This window comes from Anopheles coustani, chromosome 3 (assembly GCF_943734705.1).
Source record: "Anopheles coustani chromosome 3, idAnoCousDA_361_x.2, whole genome shotgun sequence".
NCBI lineage: Eukaryota > Metazoa > Arthropoda > Insecta > Diptera > Culicidae > Anopheles > Anopheles coustani.
Window position 1 is genome coordinate 3,190,979 of NC_071288.1, and position 18,682 is coordinate 3,209,660.

At 44.9% G+C, this 18,682-nt stretch overlaps 1 protein-coding gene across 3 annotated transcripts; it reads left to right on the forward strand.

The window, feature by feature from the left end:
- Positions 1 to 9,958: 9,958 nt before the first annotated feature.
- Positions 9,959 to 16,948, forward strand: LOC131272419 (tyrosine-protein phosphatase 69D). 3 transcript variants are annotated; one of them, XM_058274263.1, is made up of 12 exons: positions 9,959 to 10,220; positions 10,304 to 10,412; positions 10,495 to 12,365; positions 12,439 to 12,663; positions 12,733 to 12,994; positions 13,204 to 13,729; positions 13,805 to 14,116; positions 14,188 to 14,340; positions 14,414 to 14,704; positions 14,779 to 15,077; positions 15,153 to 15,288; positions 15,375 to 16,948. In XM_058274263.1, the coding sequence occupies exons 1-12, from the start codon at positions 10,139 to 10,141 to the stop codon at positions 15,456 to 15,458; spliced, it is 4,350 nt and encodes a 1,449-aa protein (XP_058130246.1). In that variant the 5' UTR covers positions 9,959 to 10,138; the 3' UTR covers positions 15,459 to 16,948. The 3 variants fall into 3 exon arrangements, with proteins under 3 accessions (XP_058130246.1, XP_058130164.1, XP_058130327.1); XM_058274181.1 differs by having other exon boundaries at positions 9,960 to 10,220; positions 13,141 to 13,729; XM_058274344.1 differs by having other exon boundaries at positions 9,960 to 10,220; positions 13,207 to 13,729.
- The last annotated feature ends 1,734 nt before the right edge of the window (positions 16,949 to 18,682 follow it).

Consider the following 18,682-nt stretch of genomic DNA (forward strand, 5'->3'; position numbering starts at 1 on the left):
CACCACCGACGGATGGAAGTTGACAAGTTTTCCATGCACGACGGCCAAGAATTCCTCCCATTATCTCGCGGGCGCGACGAACAGTGTCTCCGGAGAGTTGGTGCGTTTGCCAGCAAGGCTGTGTTTGTGTTGCAGCTTTTTTAAAGGGGCGACAAAACTTTGTGACGCCGGGAGATATCGGCAAGCGGCGCGGGTGGCGACAAGGGGCGCGAGGAACTGGGTAGCATCAGTTATCAACATCTTCGACACTGTGCGAGCACAACGAAAGGGCACGCTCGTGTGTAGTGAATCATTTGTCGTTTAAGTTTTTGGAAAATAGACATCACTCACGCTCTAGCGGGGTAATGATGGATTGTACAGCTGTTCTGATCTCCAGCGCAGAATCCTATAACATTTTCCACCCATCAAACTGTAAGACACGCTTAGAAGGGAATCAAAATACAAACACATTCCACTCCAACGGGGCTGAAATGAGAAATGTCAGCGCAGTCAGAAGTCTGGAATGCTCGGTAAACCTCCGTGGCGTGGCGTGTGTTTGCCCTTTAACTAATTGCGTTTCGTTTACGCAGTCGCCTGGGGGGGTGGATGGGGAGGGATGGGGGAAAGGTTGTATCTTCTTCTCCCTTCATCGGAGATCTAGCAACGTGATCGACGATCGCGGTCCCTTGATCGGCGGCCTCCCCACGATGACGCCATGGATTGTCCCCTCTCGCAAAGGGGGTTGTTTTTCTTCCCAAAGTAGAACGTTTGGAGTTTCGATTCGACGACCCGGAGGGATTCACGACAACCGGGCAAAACTCCGAAGGCTACAATAACGTCACTGATTTATCGATATCATGTTTTGTAATTGATGTTTCTGGTTAAAAACGTGTTTCATGAGCTTGCCTATTATCTCCCCCTCCCATTTCCTTCCCTAACCTCCCTACCCACCGGGGCGCACCGAGAACCTCATTGCCCAGGTTCCTTGAATCGAAACTGTCTACGGGGCGATTCCCCGTAGACACACGCACGAGACAAACACGTTGCTGTGCACTGGTTGCTAATGGAGTTTGCGGCAGCGAAACTATTATATGCCCGATTGTATATGACAATAATCGCCGAAATTTATAGTAAACCGTGAGCAAACGGTCGCGTGCTCACTGGCCAGCTGGATCAGATTCGCTGATTCCCCGCGGGGACAGCTCTATCGACTCTAAGTTTGTGCAGGAGGAATATAGAAGAAGTCCAGAGGGGGAGGAAGAGGAAAATCGTGCCATGCTCAACGTCACCACATTGGCGATGGGAATTCTGGATGCCCACCTGTCCGTGGGGATGTCGCTAGTGGCGTCACTACCAAATCATACCTAAAACGAACGTGTTGCTCACGATGTAACCAATGACGTTATTAGTTGTGGAAGGTTAGCGTGCACGATAGAGTTCCATTAGATTACGTTTTTTTTCCACCACACAACAATGAACGACCCCTGAATCAGAAAGAAGGGAACGAAAGTGCTTAATTTGCACAGGGCAGTACTTATTTGGCCACCGCAATAGTTGCTCTGTTTAATGGGGCTAAGCGTCGCGAAGATTGACAGGGGACAAACAAAGGGATACCTTCGGACCAGCGGGAGGAGGCCGACTAGGCAATGAATGTATTATCTCATACTTATGGCAGTTTGTTCGCTGATTTGTTGAACCGAGCATTAGAACGTGATAAGTACGGGCACGCTTTCCTTGGGCGCAAACTTTACGGTGCTTCCGTTTGGAAAACGGAGGTGCGACCCGCCAGAACCGAACTGTCATCGCAGGCGGCCTACTACGAGGAAAGATTTACAATCTCGTCTTTACCCTTTTGCCAAGCGCAAAGGCAAGGTCCGGGAATGATTTTCCACCCGTCACACAGTGCGCTTATCCTGGCATGTGTCAGCTTGCGCTAGTTCAAACAGATGCTCGTGTGTGAATCGCGTAATGCTGCGCACTAGGATGAGATTAGGAGATTTCAGGGATTTACGAGACTCTTGGCCCGATCCGCTTGACGTCTTGAAGTTGGGGAATTTTATTTTTCATTTTTTTCTTTTTGTTTTTGCTGGACTACGATGTGTGTCCCGTTTTTCAACTTTTCACTGTTATGTGACGGTAGTGGTTGTCGCTGGATCAGTATTTTGATAGGGCAAAAGAATGTCTGCCGCCCGATCGTTTGAGTGGTTTTGCTGCACATTCGAACACCCAACACATAGGAACGACAAACGACGAGGCACAAAAAGGTCCCGGTGGTGCAATAATTAATGTAGGAAGTAGTAAGAATCGTTGAGTTTTACTTTTAACCTTTTTTTTTTGTTTGTTCTTAGCATGTACGCTCTTCGCGACAATTGTTGCGCGCAATTGTTTTACGTTCTGTATTTGTTAACCACGCGTACGTTTCGTTGTAAGTAGACAAGTTGTTGCTAAGTTTAAGTGTTAGCTTTTACGTTTTTCTAGTGATACAAATCAATCGTGTAGCGAAGCAGTGCGTTGGGGCGCGCACGCGAGACGATAGTGAGAACAGCAAAGTACATTAGATAAGAGTGAATTTAGAGCGAGCAAACACACTACCTAAACCGTATCGTTGTTGCATGGAACTGAGACCAGTTTGCGTTACGTTTATTAGATTCGATAGAGGAAACCCGTTTTCTTTTTCGTTGCTGTTTTCCGGCGCCCGCTTTTGCCACGAAGTGGGCCCGAGATCATTAGCAGATAAATTAAAAGCAATGCAATAATAGTGTTACCAGTTGATCATGATGATGATGATGACGACGACGACGACGTAGGCCTGGAGCATAGAAGATAAGATTCTGTTGTATGAATGAAGGGTGCGGTGAAATTTGAAAGTATTGACTGTACAAATCTACTGAGAAGGAAACGGAGCGTGTACTGAGGCTTCGGGAAGAGGTGGAAATGTCCTTCCCGTTGGCGCGGAACACAATTTGAAACCGCCAGAAAGACTATTGCCGGGATTACTACTACGGATAAGGTCACGCTGGACTGCAGCATTTGGTGGCATAGGAAGGCCAACAACGATATTGCGGATTATCGTAAGCAATGTACCGCGCTCAAAGGGTGTTTACTGAAAAGCCATCTGCAACGGGGACGAAGAAGAAGAAGAAAGATAACGAAATCTAATACAATAATTAAATTATAATTAATTCAATAAACGCAAATACAAGTGTTACTAAATTATTGCTATTACAATAATATTACTTAAAAACCAACAAATCAATGAACCATTGTATTATCTATTAAAAACAAAACAGTTGTAAACATACGTTCGGCTACAGTTTACAAAACGAAATAAAAATAAATAATTAAAAAACAGGACAAGAAATATATATACATAAACGAAAAGACGGACAAAAACATATAGTATATTATATATTATTGACACAGGTCGACGAGAGTTGTGAGTAAGAAGTTAAAAAAAAAGACACAGAGAATAACACAGCAAGTTTCAGAAAGTGTGTATGGAGCGAGCGGGGGGTGCTAGAAAGGGAAGCTATTCGAATGAAGCCTACGATATATATTATATATATATACATATACATATACATATACAAATATTTCATCACTTTTGCTGTATATTCATCGATGTAGTTCTATTTGTTCATTTTGTTGTGAAACGTAACAAACAGACTAAAAATCCAGCGAATAAAATATAGAAAAAAACGGAACGAAACGGGAATTCAGCGAAAAGTGAAGAGGTACATATATAAAACATGGTAAGAAACATGCATCCCCACAAAAACTATGTTCATGATCCGGGCAGACAACAAAATAAGAAAAAAACACTGGTAATGTTTTAAAGCACCTCGTTGATGATGCCACGCGGTTCGTTCTGTTACAACTGCATCCTTCCGGTGTAGCATCGGGTTGTTACAAATAAATAAAAGAAAAATAAACTCAAAGAAGAAAAAACTCAAACAGATTTAAAAAAACGAAAAGGTATTACTAGATACAAAAAGCAATGTTGGTGAGGCGAAAATAAAGATATATTAAAGCATTCAAAAATAAACGTATTTACCAAAATCAAAAACCGACGCAGTCTCAAATTATTCCTACCACATACACTAATGAAATACGCAGATATTGTTGAATTAATGATAAACAAAACATAAAACAACACAAAACCAAAACGAAACATTTGTGAATTGACAACATTAGAGCGAAAGTTTAACAAAGTAACTAGTAGCTGAACAAGCAAACAACTGACAACTGATTTTAAATTGTTAAACCGATGAATATCAGAAGACAGAAAGTGGGCGTATCTTTTTGGACATTAGGAAAGGGTAGGGAAAACCTTTCCCGCCTCGACTAACGTCCGCAGAAAACAATAACAGACGGTTGTTGAAAACTGTCACGAAATAGAGGAGATGACGAAAAAAAACCGAAACGATCAAAACTGTGTAAACAAGCAAAATCAGTGGAGAACGCGTGAGATGTGTGATGAAAGAAAAAAAAAAAGCCAGTAAAGAAAACTATCAAAAATCATAAGTAACACAAACAGAACAATTGATGAAAACATGCTGCAAATTTGCGGAAATCATAAACGGACTCCTTTTTTCTTTGCTCTCTCTGTGTTTTTTCTTGCTTCATTATGTGTGGTGTTTACATTTCGCTTTCGTGAGGCAGCAATCCGAAACTCCCTTTGGTCTGTTTGCCATCCTAGTTTTCACCGTTGTCGCTAACCGGAATTTTTCGTCGATCGCGTCGACGTCTCGTCCCGAAAAACCGTTGACCCAGCGTGTGGAGAGTGAAGTAGCACGCATCAGCTTCGATTAGAGCGTCTTCGTGTTCCTCCAAAAAATTCTGCAACGCAACGTTCACAGTATGAAGAAACCCCTGAGTAAGGCTCTGGCGCCTGCAGTGCAAAACGTTCGTACACGACTTCGCGCAATCCGCGCTAATTGCCATGCAAACATTGGGCACAGATAACTTGAATGGAAGGTGATGGCGATCAAAAAATAAAAAAGATGGTGGGGGGGAAGGGAGAAAAAAGTAAACGACCACTTTGGAATGGCATATTGGACAGATATTCATTCCGAAAATCTGTGCGCGTGATTAGAGATGCTAGACTGGGGGGACGTGGACCATGACGTCCTCAAGAAAACGCTTATCGGACAAGGTGCTGGCCTTGACGGGTCCACAGTCGAGTCCCGTCCCCATTGTACTCAACATCAGGGAACATAGTGCATTCCCACACGATAGAGGCAATGTGCCATGTTGATTAGATTTCTTTTTTTTATTTCTGGATGTATTGTGACGGTGTGGAAAATCTTACAAGAAGTTAGCAAAGTATTACTTGAGCTTAAGAAGGTACAAAAATAGATTTTTGTTATGTTAAACCAAAAAACATAGATTAGAAAGGCTGAGGGCATGGTTTCAATATGACATGGACACATTTTATCGAGGTATGTCAGCATAACGTTTCGAGGAAAGTATTAGTCCTAACAGATAACCATTTCCTTCTGACGTAAAAACAAAACATTCCTCGAAAGGGAAGCGCCGTATCTTCAAGCTCGTTTGGGATTGTATCCAATGGATTAATGGTTCGGAAGCTTCAAAATACAAACAACAAGAAAAACCGACTTGAAGATCCCTTAATCAATCGGACATGACAGCCGCATCCAAGATATCGGGCGGATATAGCGGATTGATCTTTTTTTTCCCCAGCGTGACTGATAATGCCGACACGGCGAAGTCAAAAATAATTAATACGCACCTTGGATCGGGCATTATAAGATTTCCCATGATCCACTATCTTTTTGTGGGTCTTTGGGGGAGTGGAGGGGAGCAAAAACAGGGAGCTACGGTGGTGGTGGCGGCGACGGTGGCGGCATATGGTAAAGACAGTCGGTCAACGAGTCTGGCGGATAACCACTCTTTCGGTGTAATCTATGTCTATGCCATGAGGTCCACGGAAAGTGGTTACTCCACAGCTCCTGGAAGCCGGCGGTTATCATCGCGTTCATAATTAATATTTGTAAAGATAAGCCACACGGTACGGTATGACTGGCCAGCTCAGGCGAAGACGTACACCCGAAAAGGCCAACACAGGGGTGACAGGTGAATCCGAAAATCCGTAATCCGACCATGCTTAAACGTGTGTCTTCTTCTTGCGTGCGTGGACGATGGCAGACCACGGTGAACCTTCGGACACCATTACGCGATATCTCCTGTACCGCACCCCTCCCTGACGTTGCCATGTAATCCTTTGCCGGTTCAGAAGAAGCAGCAGCAGAAGTATGGAAGGTTATGTGCGACTACGTCATGCCGTAGCGCCATCGAATGCAAATAGAAATCTCAACCGAAGCCGGTAAGTACCGGCTAATACCGGGGGTTTGTGCTTCGTGTCGTTTGTGCCAGTCAGTGGTGCGAATGTGCAAGTGCGCTGGGTGCTGCTTCACGAACTCCTGGACAGCATAACTTTGCTTATTATAATGTGTCCCTAAAATGCGGAACGTGCCGCGAATACTTAATCATTCCTTTTTGCGGGACTTTTACTTATTGCATGATTTTCACTCTCTGATTTTCTTAAACCTCACACACCCACATGAGCTATCAAAATGAATAAAAAAATAAATAAATAAATAAAATAAACTAAAATAAATACAACAATAGCATCTGAATCCAAAATTTGGCAACCTTCGCAGCCAACCGTATACCATTATGGATGCTCTATTGTGTCGATTCCAGATTCGATTCGATTCGTTCCGATAAGGACAAAGCAAGGACTATCAACAAATTGCAATCCAACGCCCTTCAGATAGAGACCCTGCGGAGATCGTTAATCAACGCCAACAAACTTGACTGGTGCGAAAAGATATACTAAGTGCGAAATCGAGATTGTACCCTAATGTTATATATGCGAGAATGTACTACAAGAACACATGCCGAAGCATTATTCGTTAATTGCCAATTCGGTATACCATAAACTGGAGATCGTAAAAGTATTATACCAGTATCAGAAACCGTGATACAGATAATCGGTTGGGTACGCTAGACAAGATATTCCAAAGCCTGAAGATATCCAGAAGCAAATTGCACCTGAATTTCCTACCTATCGAAAACCCCGTACCCGTAAACTGGTCAAGCAAACGTGTTATGGTTTTACAGGAACTAGCCGCGGCCAATCCAAAACGCGTAAGAAAAAATTATGAAATATTTTGTAATGTTTTTTGTTCCCTATTTATTCTTGTCAGTCCCTCTGCGATAAGAGAACCTCTGGATTAAGACTCCACCGTCCACATGGGAGGAAAGATCTGGCCTCGTGGAAGCGTCCGTGCGGTTGTTGTTGTTCCGTTGATCTGCAAATGAGCCCCAAGGGCCCCGGAAAGGGGTTGCCGAGAAAACGTGCTGCTTGTGAGGTCGGGACGCGCCTTTATCAGTGCCTCGCGCCATCGTCACACGACAATCTGACGCACTGACATAACCGGTGCCAGGTAAAGGGTGCTGCGTCCACACCCTTCTGACGCTACTGTGCACCGTTTGCAGGCCACTTTATGTGCTCGTGTCTTCGTGATATCGGACAAATAGATTGTATTGTTCAAAGAAACTTATCAATTTCTGTCACCAACAATAGAATCTTTAAGAGGGGGTGGTAAAGAGGGAGGTAGGGGCTGAGGTGTCGTAAATCATACCTGCGCAGCCTTCAGTAAAACGTGTACAGCGTCCATCTTGCCATACACTCTAGTAGTGCCCTGCGTCATCCGCAGCGATAGGAAGAGATGCTACCGTGTCAACTCAGAACTGGGCCAGCCCATGGCACACGCGAAATCTCTAAATCAGTCAGCTGGAACTTTGTTGCTGCTCCTGCTACTGATGTGCCATACAACCAGCGTGTTGATTGTACATTTTTAACATTCAGCAACATCGCCGGTCTTAATGATGATTAGTTCAGTGAATGCTCGTGGAGTGGAAACTATTTGTAACTTGTCTTCACGCTCTCCTGTTCGTACCCTGATATATTGGGAACTACTTTTGGAATTTTGCTACGCCAGTCCCGCTACCGCGTGTCGATGCTAGGCCACTCTGTTTGCCACTAGAAAGATAACGGAGCCAATCAGTCAAGTGGCAAGTAATCCGCTCGACACACAATTGACAAGCGTTTGTGCCGATTGATTTAGTAATACAATTATTGAACGGACCGAACTGTGTGTGTTTTTTTATTTCTTCGTCGTAGCACGTTGTTTGAGATGCTCTCACAAGTCGAATGTGATAAACATGCAAGGATAGCAGCAATACAACCGCCTGATATGGCTTCTGCACACGAAGTCTTACTTTTTAATGCGAAATGACTACTCCTACTCACCAGTTACATTATTTAAGCAACGCAGTTTAAAATGGTGATACTCCCATGGAAACAAAAAGATCGCAAGGTAAAATTAACAAATCGTTTGTTGTTATCGGCATTTATTTCCTTATCCATGTTTATGATTCTTTCCGGTAGATAAAATGGAGTTCTATTTTTGCACCGCTCTTTTGGTTGCTTATAAGCGGGATTCACTTGCATGATAAAGATAGAAAGAATGTATGATAAAGCAACAGCTGTGTGTAGATTGCTACATCTGATTTTCCGGTATTGCAGCTAGGTATTCAAAAATCAACGTACAAAAGGCATCGACAAAAGGTCAATTCAGCTCAAATATTAAAAATTTATTGAATATTTTATTACTTTTTCATACTACTACGACGAGTGAAATTTTTCACTGCAGTTGCAATATTTCCTTATGGAAATTCAAACCCAAGAAAGAATCAAATAGCTCTGACTCACTTCTCGAGTGCGGCATGCTTTCTGACAAACAGTTACTATCAGAAAGCTCTCTTTGATTTATAAAGAACATCTTCTCATGATTATTCGATAACTTTTGGGTACCACAATAAAATAACTCCAAGCATCATTCGTAAATTCTATACCTTCATTTCTTTTCCATGAATTCATTGCTTTTACCAATACCGGTTTGACCACGATGAGTGTATAAGGAGGTGAGTTGTGCTCGATTGACCACAAAAAATAAAATAAAAATGTTGGCCAATTTTGGAACCTATTGAATAACTGTTCTCTTTGGCAGTACCCGTACTCTATAAACATTATTGGCATACATTAGATTCGATATGCAGGACGGCATAATAGCTCTATTTGGGATTTCAAAATGTAAAATTGAAACTATAAGGCCGGTTAGGAACTCACCTCTTTAAACTCTCTCACCTTGGCATTCAAGACGAATGAATTTGGAGAAACGTCAAAAGTTGACAAGAAAGTGAACGCTCTGTGGAGAGAATCGTGGAGAGAAACAAGGTGATTCATTCATCCAATGACTCGCTTGTCCGATCGAAGATTCGGACTCTAGTGATGGATAAACTCCGGCTAAGAAATAGGTACGTTTCCCTCTCGCAGAAGAAAGAATGTATCATACATTGATTTTTAAAGCTTCATATGTATGAAGTTCGTCATTAAAAGTATATTCCGCGTTGTATCAACAAAATTAAGCATCTCTCTGTGATTTAGGCCCGTTTTGATTGATTCTATAACAGGTGCGATCCTACCGGAGAAGCACGGAAAAGGATTAAGTCCAATCCGGCTCCGCATGTCACAACACTACTGCTATTTCAGTTTGTTTGGAAGGTGCCTCCGCCATTGTGTTGCTCCCGTGGTTTTTGTTTTCGCGTGTTGATAGAGTCTGAAAATCGCTTCCAAAAGCGGTCCACCATGCATCAAATGCTGTAAATATTGTGTGATGGCGTTCGCTGTGCTGTAGCGATAGAGTGAAGAGCTCAATTCACACACGATAAGGTGCAAACGCGTGTGATAAGCCGCATCCTTCGGATCCACCGTCAGATAGAAGGGGAGTGTTCCGTCGTGGGCGCTGCTAGCAGGGCAGAACAGTAAGAAGAACAACACGAATAGGTGAAAGCAGTGGCACATCCATCCGAGCAATAAACGAACGGGGCGAGATAAATCCGTTCCCCGCGAAACAAATAGTAACGCTGTGCCAATTAATTTACGAACAAACTTCGCTCGACACTCCCACAGTGTCATTGGTGCCGGTACGCCCAAGCGGAAGTGTCAGTGGTAGAGCAGGTGAAGTGGCATCCGCAGCTTCACGCTCTCGCTAGGAGCTGTTGAGAAATGTGGAAAAAGCAAGCCTCCGTGTGCTGGCTCGTTAGTGTCTACGTCCTGTGTCAGTCCGTTGCAACGGAGGGTAACCAAGGTAATGCAGTGGCAGGCCATCTCCAGAAGAGCCACAACTGGACAGATGATGACTAACGCTGTTCATGTTCGATTTCTTTGTAGTGCGGGAGGAATACTTCAGTCGCGGTAGCAACGGGACACTTTCCTGCGCTACGTCCGAAAATCAAAATATCGTATGGCACAAGGATGGTGCAAACATTACCAATCCAAGGTACGATACACCTATTCCGATACGTCCAAGGAAGCGTTGCAATTGTAATTTGCTTAATGACGCACCGTTTTCGTTGTTTCAGAATTACGTTTCAGATCGTAGACAGCGGCGCGCCGGTTCGGAAATGGTCATTTGTAGTGCCCGACGAAGATAAAACCGATGAAGCAAACGCTCCGAAACTGTACTTCACTCTGACGATACACAATTTTACCACAACCGACGAAGGCAACTACACCTGCTACAATCTGGAAAATGGTCTCAACGTGTCGTACAACGTGCGCACCGTAATCCTACCAAAGATCACCAAAACAAGCGACGAAAGAATTAGAACTAAGACGACCAGCATCCTGGAGCTGTACTGCGTCATCGAGGCGTATCCACTATCGTACTTTAACAGTTCCATCTACTGGCTCAAAGAGGATGCTTCGGGCGATAACAGTCAGCGAGCGTTGGCCAGCAACGTTAACAGGCGCTTCATCGACGAGCGTCATCTCAACACCACACTCACGCTTCGCGATCTCACCAAGGCGCACAATGGGACGTACTCGTGCATCGTGCCGCAATCGGCACAGCTGCAGGAGGACTACGGTGAAGTAAAGCGATCGATGGCCCTGCTGATTCTCGACGTGCCCCAAGTGACGATCGACTACGCGAAGGCGGTCGGCGCCAACAAGATCTATCTCAATTGGACCGTGAACGACGGGAACGATCCGATCAAAAGCTATATCGTGCGATATCTGAAAACGGGTGATCAAACGCAGACGTACTACCGTGAGCAAATCGGTGCGAATAATTCGTTCTACGTTCTGGACGGATTCGAGCCCGGAACGGACTACAAGATCAGTTTGGGTGCCTCGAACAGCCAGGGCCAGGGAAAGTTTCATGAGTACAGCGAAACAATTCGGACGCTCGACACCGATCCGAGCTTCACTCCGATGGTGGAGGTCAAAGGGAGTACGCACTCGACGATCACAATCGGATGGACACCGCCACCGGCCAACCTCACCGATTACATCCAATACTACGAACTGGTCGTTTCGCTAGCCGGCGTCAATGCGTCCATCATGAAGAAGGAAGCGTTTCATCCGCAAAACAGTCGGAACCTTCCGTACATGTTCGACAACCTGGCGACGGCCACGGAGTACACCTTCCGTGTGCGAGCCTGCAGTGAGCTGACGAAAATTTGCGGCAATTGGTCGGATCCGGTCAACGGCACGACCAGTGATGGGCAAGCATCGCAACCGCGCAACCTACAGATCACCTGCTCACACCACAACATCTCGCGGCGCAATTTCGTGCGTGTCCGCTGGGAAACGCCCGAGTCGCCGAACGGTAAGATCATATCGTACCAAACGATCCTCAGCGGAGTATCCCACTTTCGCTCGGAGTACGGTGTAATGAAGAACGAAATCTGGGGTCCAAAGATCAAGAACATTCTGCAGAACGTGCTCTACACCGAGTACGACAATGTGCCGCCGAACACAAACTATACGGTCAACGTGACGGCGCATACTCGAACGAAGCGACCCGGTGTGGTGGCGTCGGCCAGCTGCACCATGCCGGCAACCACTCCCGACCATCTGGGGCGCATGATCTGGGGTAAACTGCGCACGGAGGATGACAATTGGATCTTCAAGCTGTTCCTTCCGCGGCTCTCGGAGCGAAACGGTCCAATCTGTTGCTACAAAGTGTACCTAACGCGCATTCACATGCACCATAATGGATCACTGCCAAGCCCGGAGAATGCACCGATCAGTAGCTACGCCGAGGTACACTCGATCAATAATACGCGCGGTGGCACGTACCTAGCGGAGGTGTTTGCTAGTGCATTCAACTACACGGAGGTGTTTCTAGGCGACGGAAAGAATTCTCCCTCCGTCGGACTATGTCCGCAATGTTTACAGATGCGGCATCGTATCACTTACGATGCAGAACGATCATCTGCAACGACGGGTGAGGATTGGAACCACCAACACCTATGATTGATCGATAGGTTAACGTAACGTTATGTCCTTTTTGCTTGCAGTTTCTCCTACCACTGATGATGATACTGCTCCGTCCGATGTCACTGTTCTGCCTGGCGGTAGAACTGGCAATGAAGCCGTTCCACTTGAGGATGAACGAAAGGCATCATCGAATCACGAGAAGCGTGATACAATGAGCAGCATGAAAACAATCGCACAGCTGGAAACAGTCTTTGACGGAGTTCTCGATCCATTCAGCAACTATACCGGATTCGTGGAAGTTGTTGGTAGGTGACGGGCTGCTTGCAATTAGTTAGTGGCAATATGTATTTACATTTTGTTTTTCTATCTTGAAGTTAAAACGGACACCGGTGACGATGGTCGGGACTATGTGTCGACCTACAGCGAATACTTCCAGGAGATGAACGCTGGAGCACCACCGGAGAGTGATGCCGACAGGGACGAGCTCTCTTTTATACTGAAAATCGTTATTCAGGTATTGCTCGCCTTGATCGTGGTGGTGCTGGTCGTGCTGCTGGTGCTTTGCTTCCTGCATAGACACTTTAGCAACAACATTGCCCAAGAAGGGGAAGCCATCAGCCTGGGCGATTCATTGAGGTAAGACTTACACTTGAAGTTGCATGCCAAAGATCGATTCTCTGTGTAATGCGTTAGAAACGTATATGTTTCCATTTTGCGTCGCGTTATTCTTTTTGGACTATTGTGTGTCGCCCTTGTTCGTGTTTTCCCCCCTTCTCTTATAGACGCGCCCTGTGCAATGGTGGCCGCGGTGTTAATGCTCATCATCGTCATTTGCTCGGTTCCAGCAGTGCGAAACCACCGGTTCTGCCACCGATCGCGAAAGAGGACGTACCGAAGGCGTACAATGACAAGCACAAGGACTCGGACTACGGCTTCCAGCACGAGTTTGAGCTGCTGCCGGATAAGTTCCTCGATCGTACGACGAAAAACTCCGACATGAAGGAGAACATGCCGAAAAACCGCTACCCGGACATCAAGGCGTACGATCAGACGCGCGTCAAGCTGATGCCACTGAATGGGCTGGCCGGGTCGGACTACATCAATGCGAACTTCGTCATCGGCTACAAGGAGCGGAAGAAGTTCATCTGTGCCCAGGGACCGATGGACGCGACGATCAACGACTTTTGGCGCATGATCTGGGAGCAGCACCTGGAGATTATCGTGATGCTGACGAATCTGGAGGAGTACAACAAGACAAAGTGCGCCAAATATTGGCCGGAGGGTACGAACGACTCGATACAGTACGGCGAGCTGCTGATCACGTTCCATTCGATCACTTACTATGCGGATTACATCGTACGCACGCTGAAGGTAACGAACGGAGTGGAGACTCTTTGACACCAGGGATTGTTTGGCACTTATTTTCAAAATTTTTTTCTACTTCAGGTTACCAAACGTTCAGCTAGCTCCGGCGAGGAAACATGTCGTGAGATAAGTCAGTATCATTATTTGGCCTGGAAAGACTTTATGGCTCCTGAGCATCCGCAAGGCATCACGAAGTTCATCAATCGTATCAACTCGGAGTATTCGCTGCAGCGCGGGCCGATCCTCGTCCACTGCAGTGCTGGCGTTGGGCGAACGGGTACCTTCGTGGCGCTGGACACCCTCTCACAGCAGCTACAAGAGGAGGGTCAAGTGTCCATCTTCAACACCATTTGTGATATGCGCTATCAAAGAAATTTTCTCGTACAGTCACTGGTAAGGGAGGATGAAGTGCTTCGATCGTGCGATGATTTTTACATTTACTGCGATCTTGTTCTATTCTACAGAAACAATACATCTTTTTGTACCGAGCTCTGGCCGAGTTGGCGTACTTCGGAGACACGGAGATCGATCAGAAATCGTTGGCCAGTACCATCGAAAATCTGAAGCAACCATCGTCGGAGAATCCCGAAATATCTCGACTTGAACTGCAATTCCAAGTGAGCCAAATTCCCGATCATAACAAACCTTCTGGAGGGCAATCCCTGTACAAGCGTTGTGTTCCACTTCCAGCGCCTTAAGGCATTCCAAGATGACACGCGGCGAACCACGACGATGGGCTCGAGCGATGAGAACAAGGCAAAGAACCGATCCGATGCGTGCATTCCGTACGACAAAAATCGCGTCATTCTAGCACCGATTCCGGGCCGGGACAATTGCACCTACATCAACGCGTCGTTCGTCGATGGGTACGATGAGGAGAACAATTTCATCGTCACGCAGGACCCGATGGAGGAGACGATCTTTGACTTCTGGCGCATGATATTCGAACAGCGTGTCAAAACGATCGTTATGTTTTCCGAGGTAAGGTTTGCAGAAGGTTGAAGGTTTGCCAGTGTACACTCATTTTCCTGGTTTTTTTTTCTCACCTTTACCAGATTGGTGATGGGCCCAATAAGTGCCCCCGCTATTGGGCCGACGAGGAGATGAAGTACGAAAATCTGCTCGTTTCGTACATCCAAAGCGAAAGCGGGCCATACTACACGAAGCGCGAGTTCACCGTTACTAACTGCAAGACGAACGACACCATCCATGTAACGCAGTTCCAGTACAACGGTTGGCCCACGGTGGAAGGTGAGGTACCGGAGGTGACGCGTGGCATGATCGAGATCGTCAACCAGGCGCAAAAGCATAGCTCCCAGCAGCAGGATATCTTCACGATTGCCGTTCACTGCAGGTAGGAAGCGATTTTGCAACCCAAAGAAAATCGTCATACCATTTTCAAACCATGCTTTTGGTTTCCTTTTTTTAGTCTCGGGACGGACAAAAGTTCCCTTTTCGTTGCCATGTGTATATTAGTGATGCAGCTGAAGACGGAAAAACGCGTCGACATTTGCACGGTCGTGCGGAAACTTCGCGCACAACGTAGTCTAATGATACAGACATATGTAAGTATCGTTTATTTGAACCTCGATTTGTCAACGATGGGCTTGTCCACTAAACCAATTCTTCTCTCTTCGTTTTCATACTCTAGGCACAATATGAGTTCTTACATAGGGCCATTGTAAATTTTGCCGATCTGTATAAAATATCGCTAGGCATCGCAAACGATTGTTGATAAGAGTGAGTTACAGTGACGGTTCAGCTCGATGTAGCAATTATTGGAAACACATTATTAAGTAATAATTTACACCGAAAACAGAACAAAATAATATACGTACGGTATGAAGACGACGCTTGAATGGGTGTGTGTAGCGTGCAAGGAGTGTGGAAATGGAAAACGGTAAACAGAACGTGTCTCTCTTATATACTCCACCTTCCAGGAATGCGTAGAAAGGGAAAACCTGGAGAACACACAAGAACAAACGAATGCGAACAGAGAGTAAAGGCTTATTATCGGGGAATCGGTTTGACCAACGCGAACAAGTTCCAGTAAGATTAAGTAAGAAGGTAACAGTACATACCGGATATGCACAATCTCGAACACAATCGGAAGTTAGGGCAAGGTGAGCGGCACTTGCGAAAGAAGCACCCCCTCCTTCCCCTCCCATAGCCACTGGAGTCAGTGTGCAGCGAACTGGAGGCCATAGAAAGCCGACCCATTTTTGGAACATTTTATGTGAAGAATGACAATTAGGATTAACTCTTTTCTATACCGAAACATACACTGAAACCACGCGATACATGGAACCAACCAACCGAACGTTTAGAGCAGATTAGATGCAGACAGGCAGAGGGAAAGAAGGAGGTACATGAGTATTGTGAAGCTTTTCAACTAGTTTGCTGCTGATGTTGCCTGTATCCTGCGCAATTCGGGCCGAAAACAAAATTAGAGCGGCCCTTAGGCGAACTCAGAAGGGAGGGAAGCAGGGAACCGAGCAAACCAATAAGCCTAGCACCTGATGGCGATTGTGTGCCATTATTTTGTTGTTATAGTTTTGTGTTTTCGATTTACGGTTTACAATTGTAAAGGGAAACAAATGAAAGATTTGTTTCATGGTCGACTTAATTCTAGTATCAGTTCGAACGCAAGTTGTCCGCGCCGGAACAGTAGTAACATTGAATTTGTTTTGTCAGTGCATCGTCTTGTTCGTTGCAGTATTATCAATAAACGAGTATTTCTCACCCCATTCAGGTGCTGAACTTTTTGGGAGAAGCCTTCGGTTCCCCAATCCTTCGATCCGTTTAGGCAAAAGCAGCTTGTTGCAATGTGCGCTTGCTTATCGCCACGCAAGTCATGCATGCTTTTCCCCGCGCGGGACCAGCTGATCGGTTCCGAGGAAAGTTTAGTTTAAGTGACAATCGTCTTTTGTTTGTTTTTCGGTGTGATCAGCCATCACGCACATCAATCACACACGGTACATACAAACATACATGCATACTACCCTCCTACATACCATACACACGGTTCGCATAAGTTATATCGGATAGGCATAATAGAACGAATCTAGCGAGTCTAGGCGGCGGGTGCGTTGGGTAGGGGTACGTCCCGGTCTCTTCGGTTAAGTTCATCGATACATTCTTCATACCCTAAGTCAACATTGTATTGTGGATCGCAAAAAAAAAGAAACAACAAAAAACATTTGCCATGGCACTCGAATGCAACTATTACGATATAAGAATACAGCAGTAAAGACAGAAACAACCGCGCTTCCGGTGTTTGTATCCGCTTCGATTTTGCCTTCCCCCCCTCCCAGCGAGCAGTAAAACGAACCAAACGTAGAAGAAAAACCTAGCGATAGATGTTGGCTTCTGTGGAGCCGAACACACAAGCCAAACCAACAAACTGCTGGGCCGTGCGAACAGCACAAGGCTTCAAGGGGTTTGAAATTTTCGTTCACGAGCCATTGTTTCTGTTTTGTGTTTTTTAATTTCTGTTTGTTGTCATCCTTGAGGTAGAAAATCGCTCGGAACGAATAGGAAAAAACATATTCAGTTCTCTTATCAGCTCAGCTAAAGAAGAATGTATGTTGTTTTTATAACAGAGCTTCGGTTTTGTTTACAAACTCCTTAGTAGTAGTTTAGATTCGACAAAAGATTTACATTTAAATTTCCAAATTGTATGTTAGGAAGGCAAACCGAAGTGTTAGCATAACCATCATGGATATTTCGATTTAAAAGTGGATGGAAAGAAAAATTCGAGGCAGCTGAGTTGAGGAATGGGAATGCAAGCCCTTTCAGGGAACGCTAAAAAGAAACAAGATAACACAATTTGGTGATTTCGAGCCATTTAGCGAACTGATTAGCCGAGAAGAAGGGGCCGGTTGCTGGCTGGCCATGCAGTTGTGCATTGACTTTTTTATATTAATTATACTATATTGGAAATCAACAACAACAACAACAACAAAAAGCATCATTATCAAAACGAAAGGAAGAGAAAACAAAAGAAACACGAGACAGATACTCTAGAACTACAAAGAATACCTCTATTTGTGTGTAATAGTCAATAACAATTAAGGCATCAGCAAGTACCAGTATGATATTTCTTTAGCATATTTGAAAGAACCTTCGCGGCAGTTTAGAAGCAGGATGAAAGCGTCGTGTTAGCAAAGGCAGAGGGCATGAATAATGAAGACTATCGCTTCGACTAGAAAACCCCGTTCTGGCATTCGCAAAGGGAACGCACAGCACAAAACACTAGCGAGAAAGAAATAAGAGTGGCATGAACGAACAAAAAACTCATCATGAATAAGAATAAACTAATTAAACTGTATGGCGTTGTTTTAATGTCAAACGCACACCGGAAACCAACCAACCACCGCGTGGCTTTACCACAGGATGACGAGGACGGGACTCTGCTGGGGAATAGCTGCCGCGCCAACCTGCCAGCCTGCCAACTTTATGCATCGAGTGCGAGTGTTCTTAGATTTTACAGCTGGTTGAGAAAAGCACGTACCTTGTGGCTATAATTTCTATCGGCGCGCAATTGAAACGATTAGAACGATGAGAACTAGCCACATGGAAAACGAATACGGACAATGGGAGAAAATAAATTACAAATAGAACTGGTGTAACATAAACGTGTTTGTTGATAGTGTGTTTAATGTGGTTTCACTGTTTCCACCGTTTTTGATTTCGTTCGACAGGTAGAAAGGTTCAACAAGGAAATGTTGTTTTGTTTATAGCAATGATCTTACATTGACTTGAAATATGCGTATCTCATGTTACGGTAGACCATCTAAAACTCTATTATTTCTCAAAGTATATCTCAAAATAGGTTCTTAAAAAATAGTAGTAGTTCATCAAGGTAAATTTTTAGCTCTTTATTCAAATATTTATTTGACGAAATGTGTATAGTTCTTACTAAAAATTCCACAAAACGCAGAGCATAAGGTTCAACAT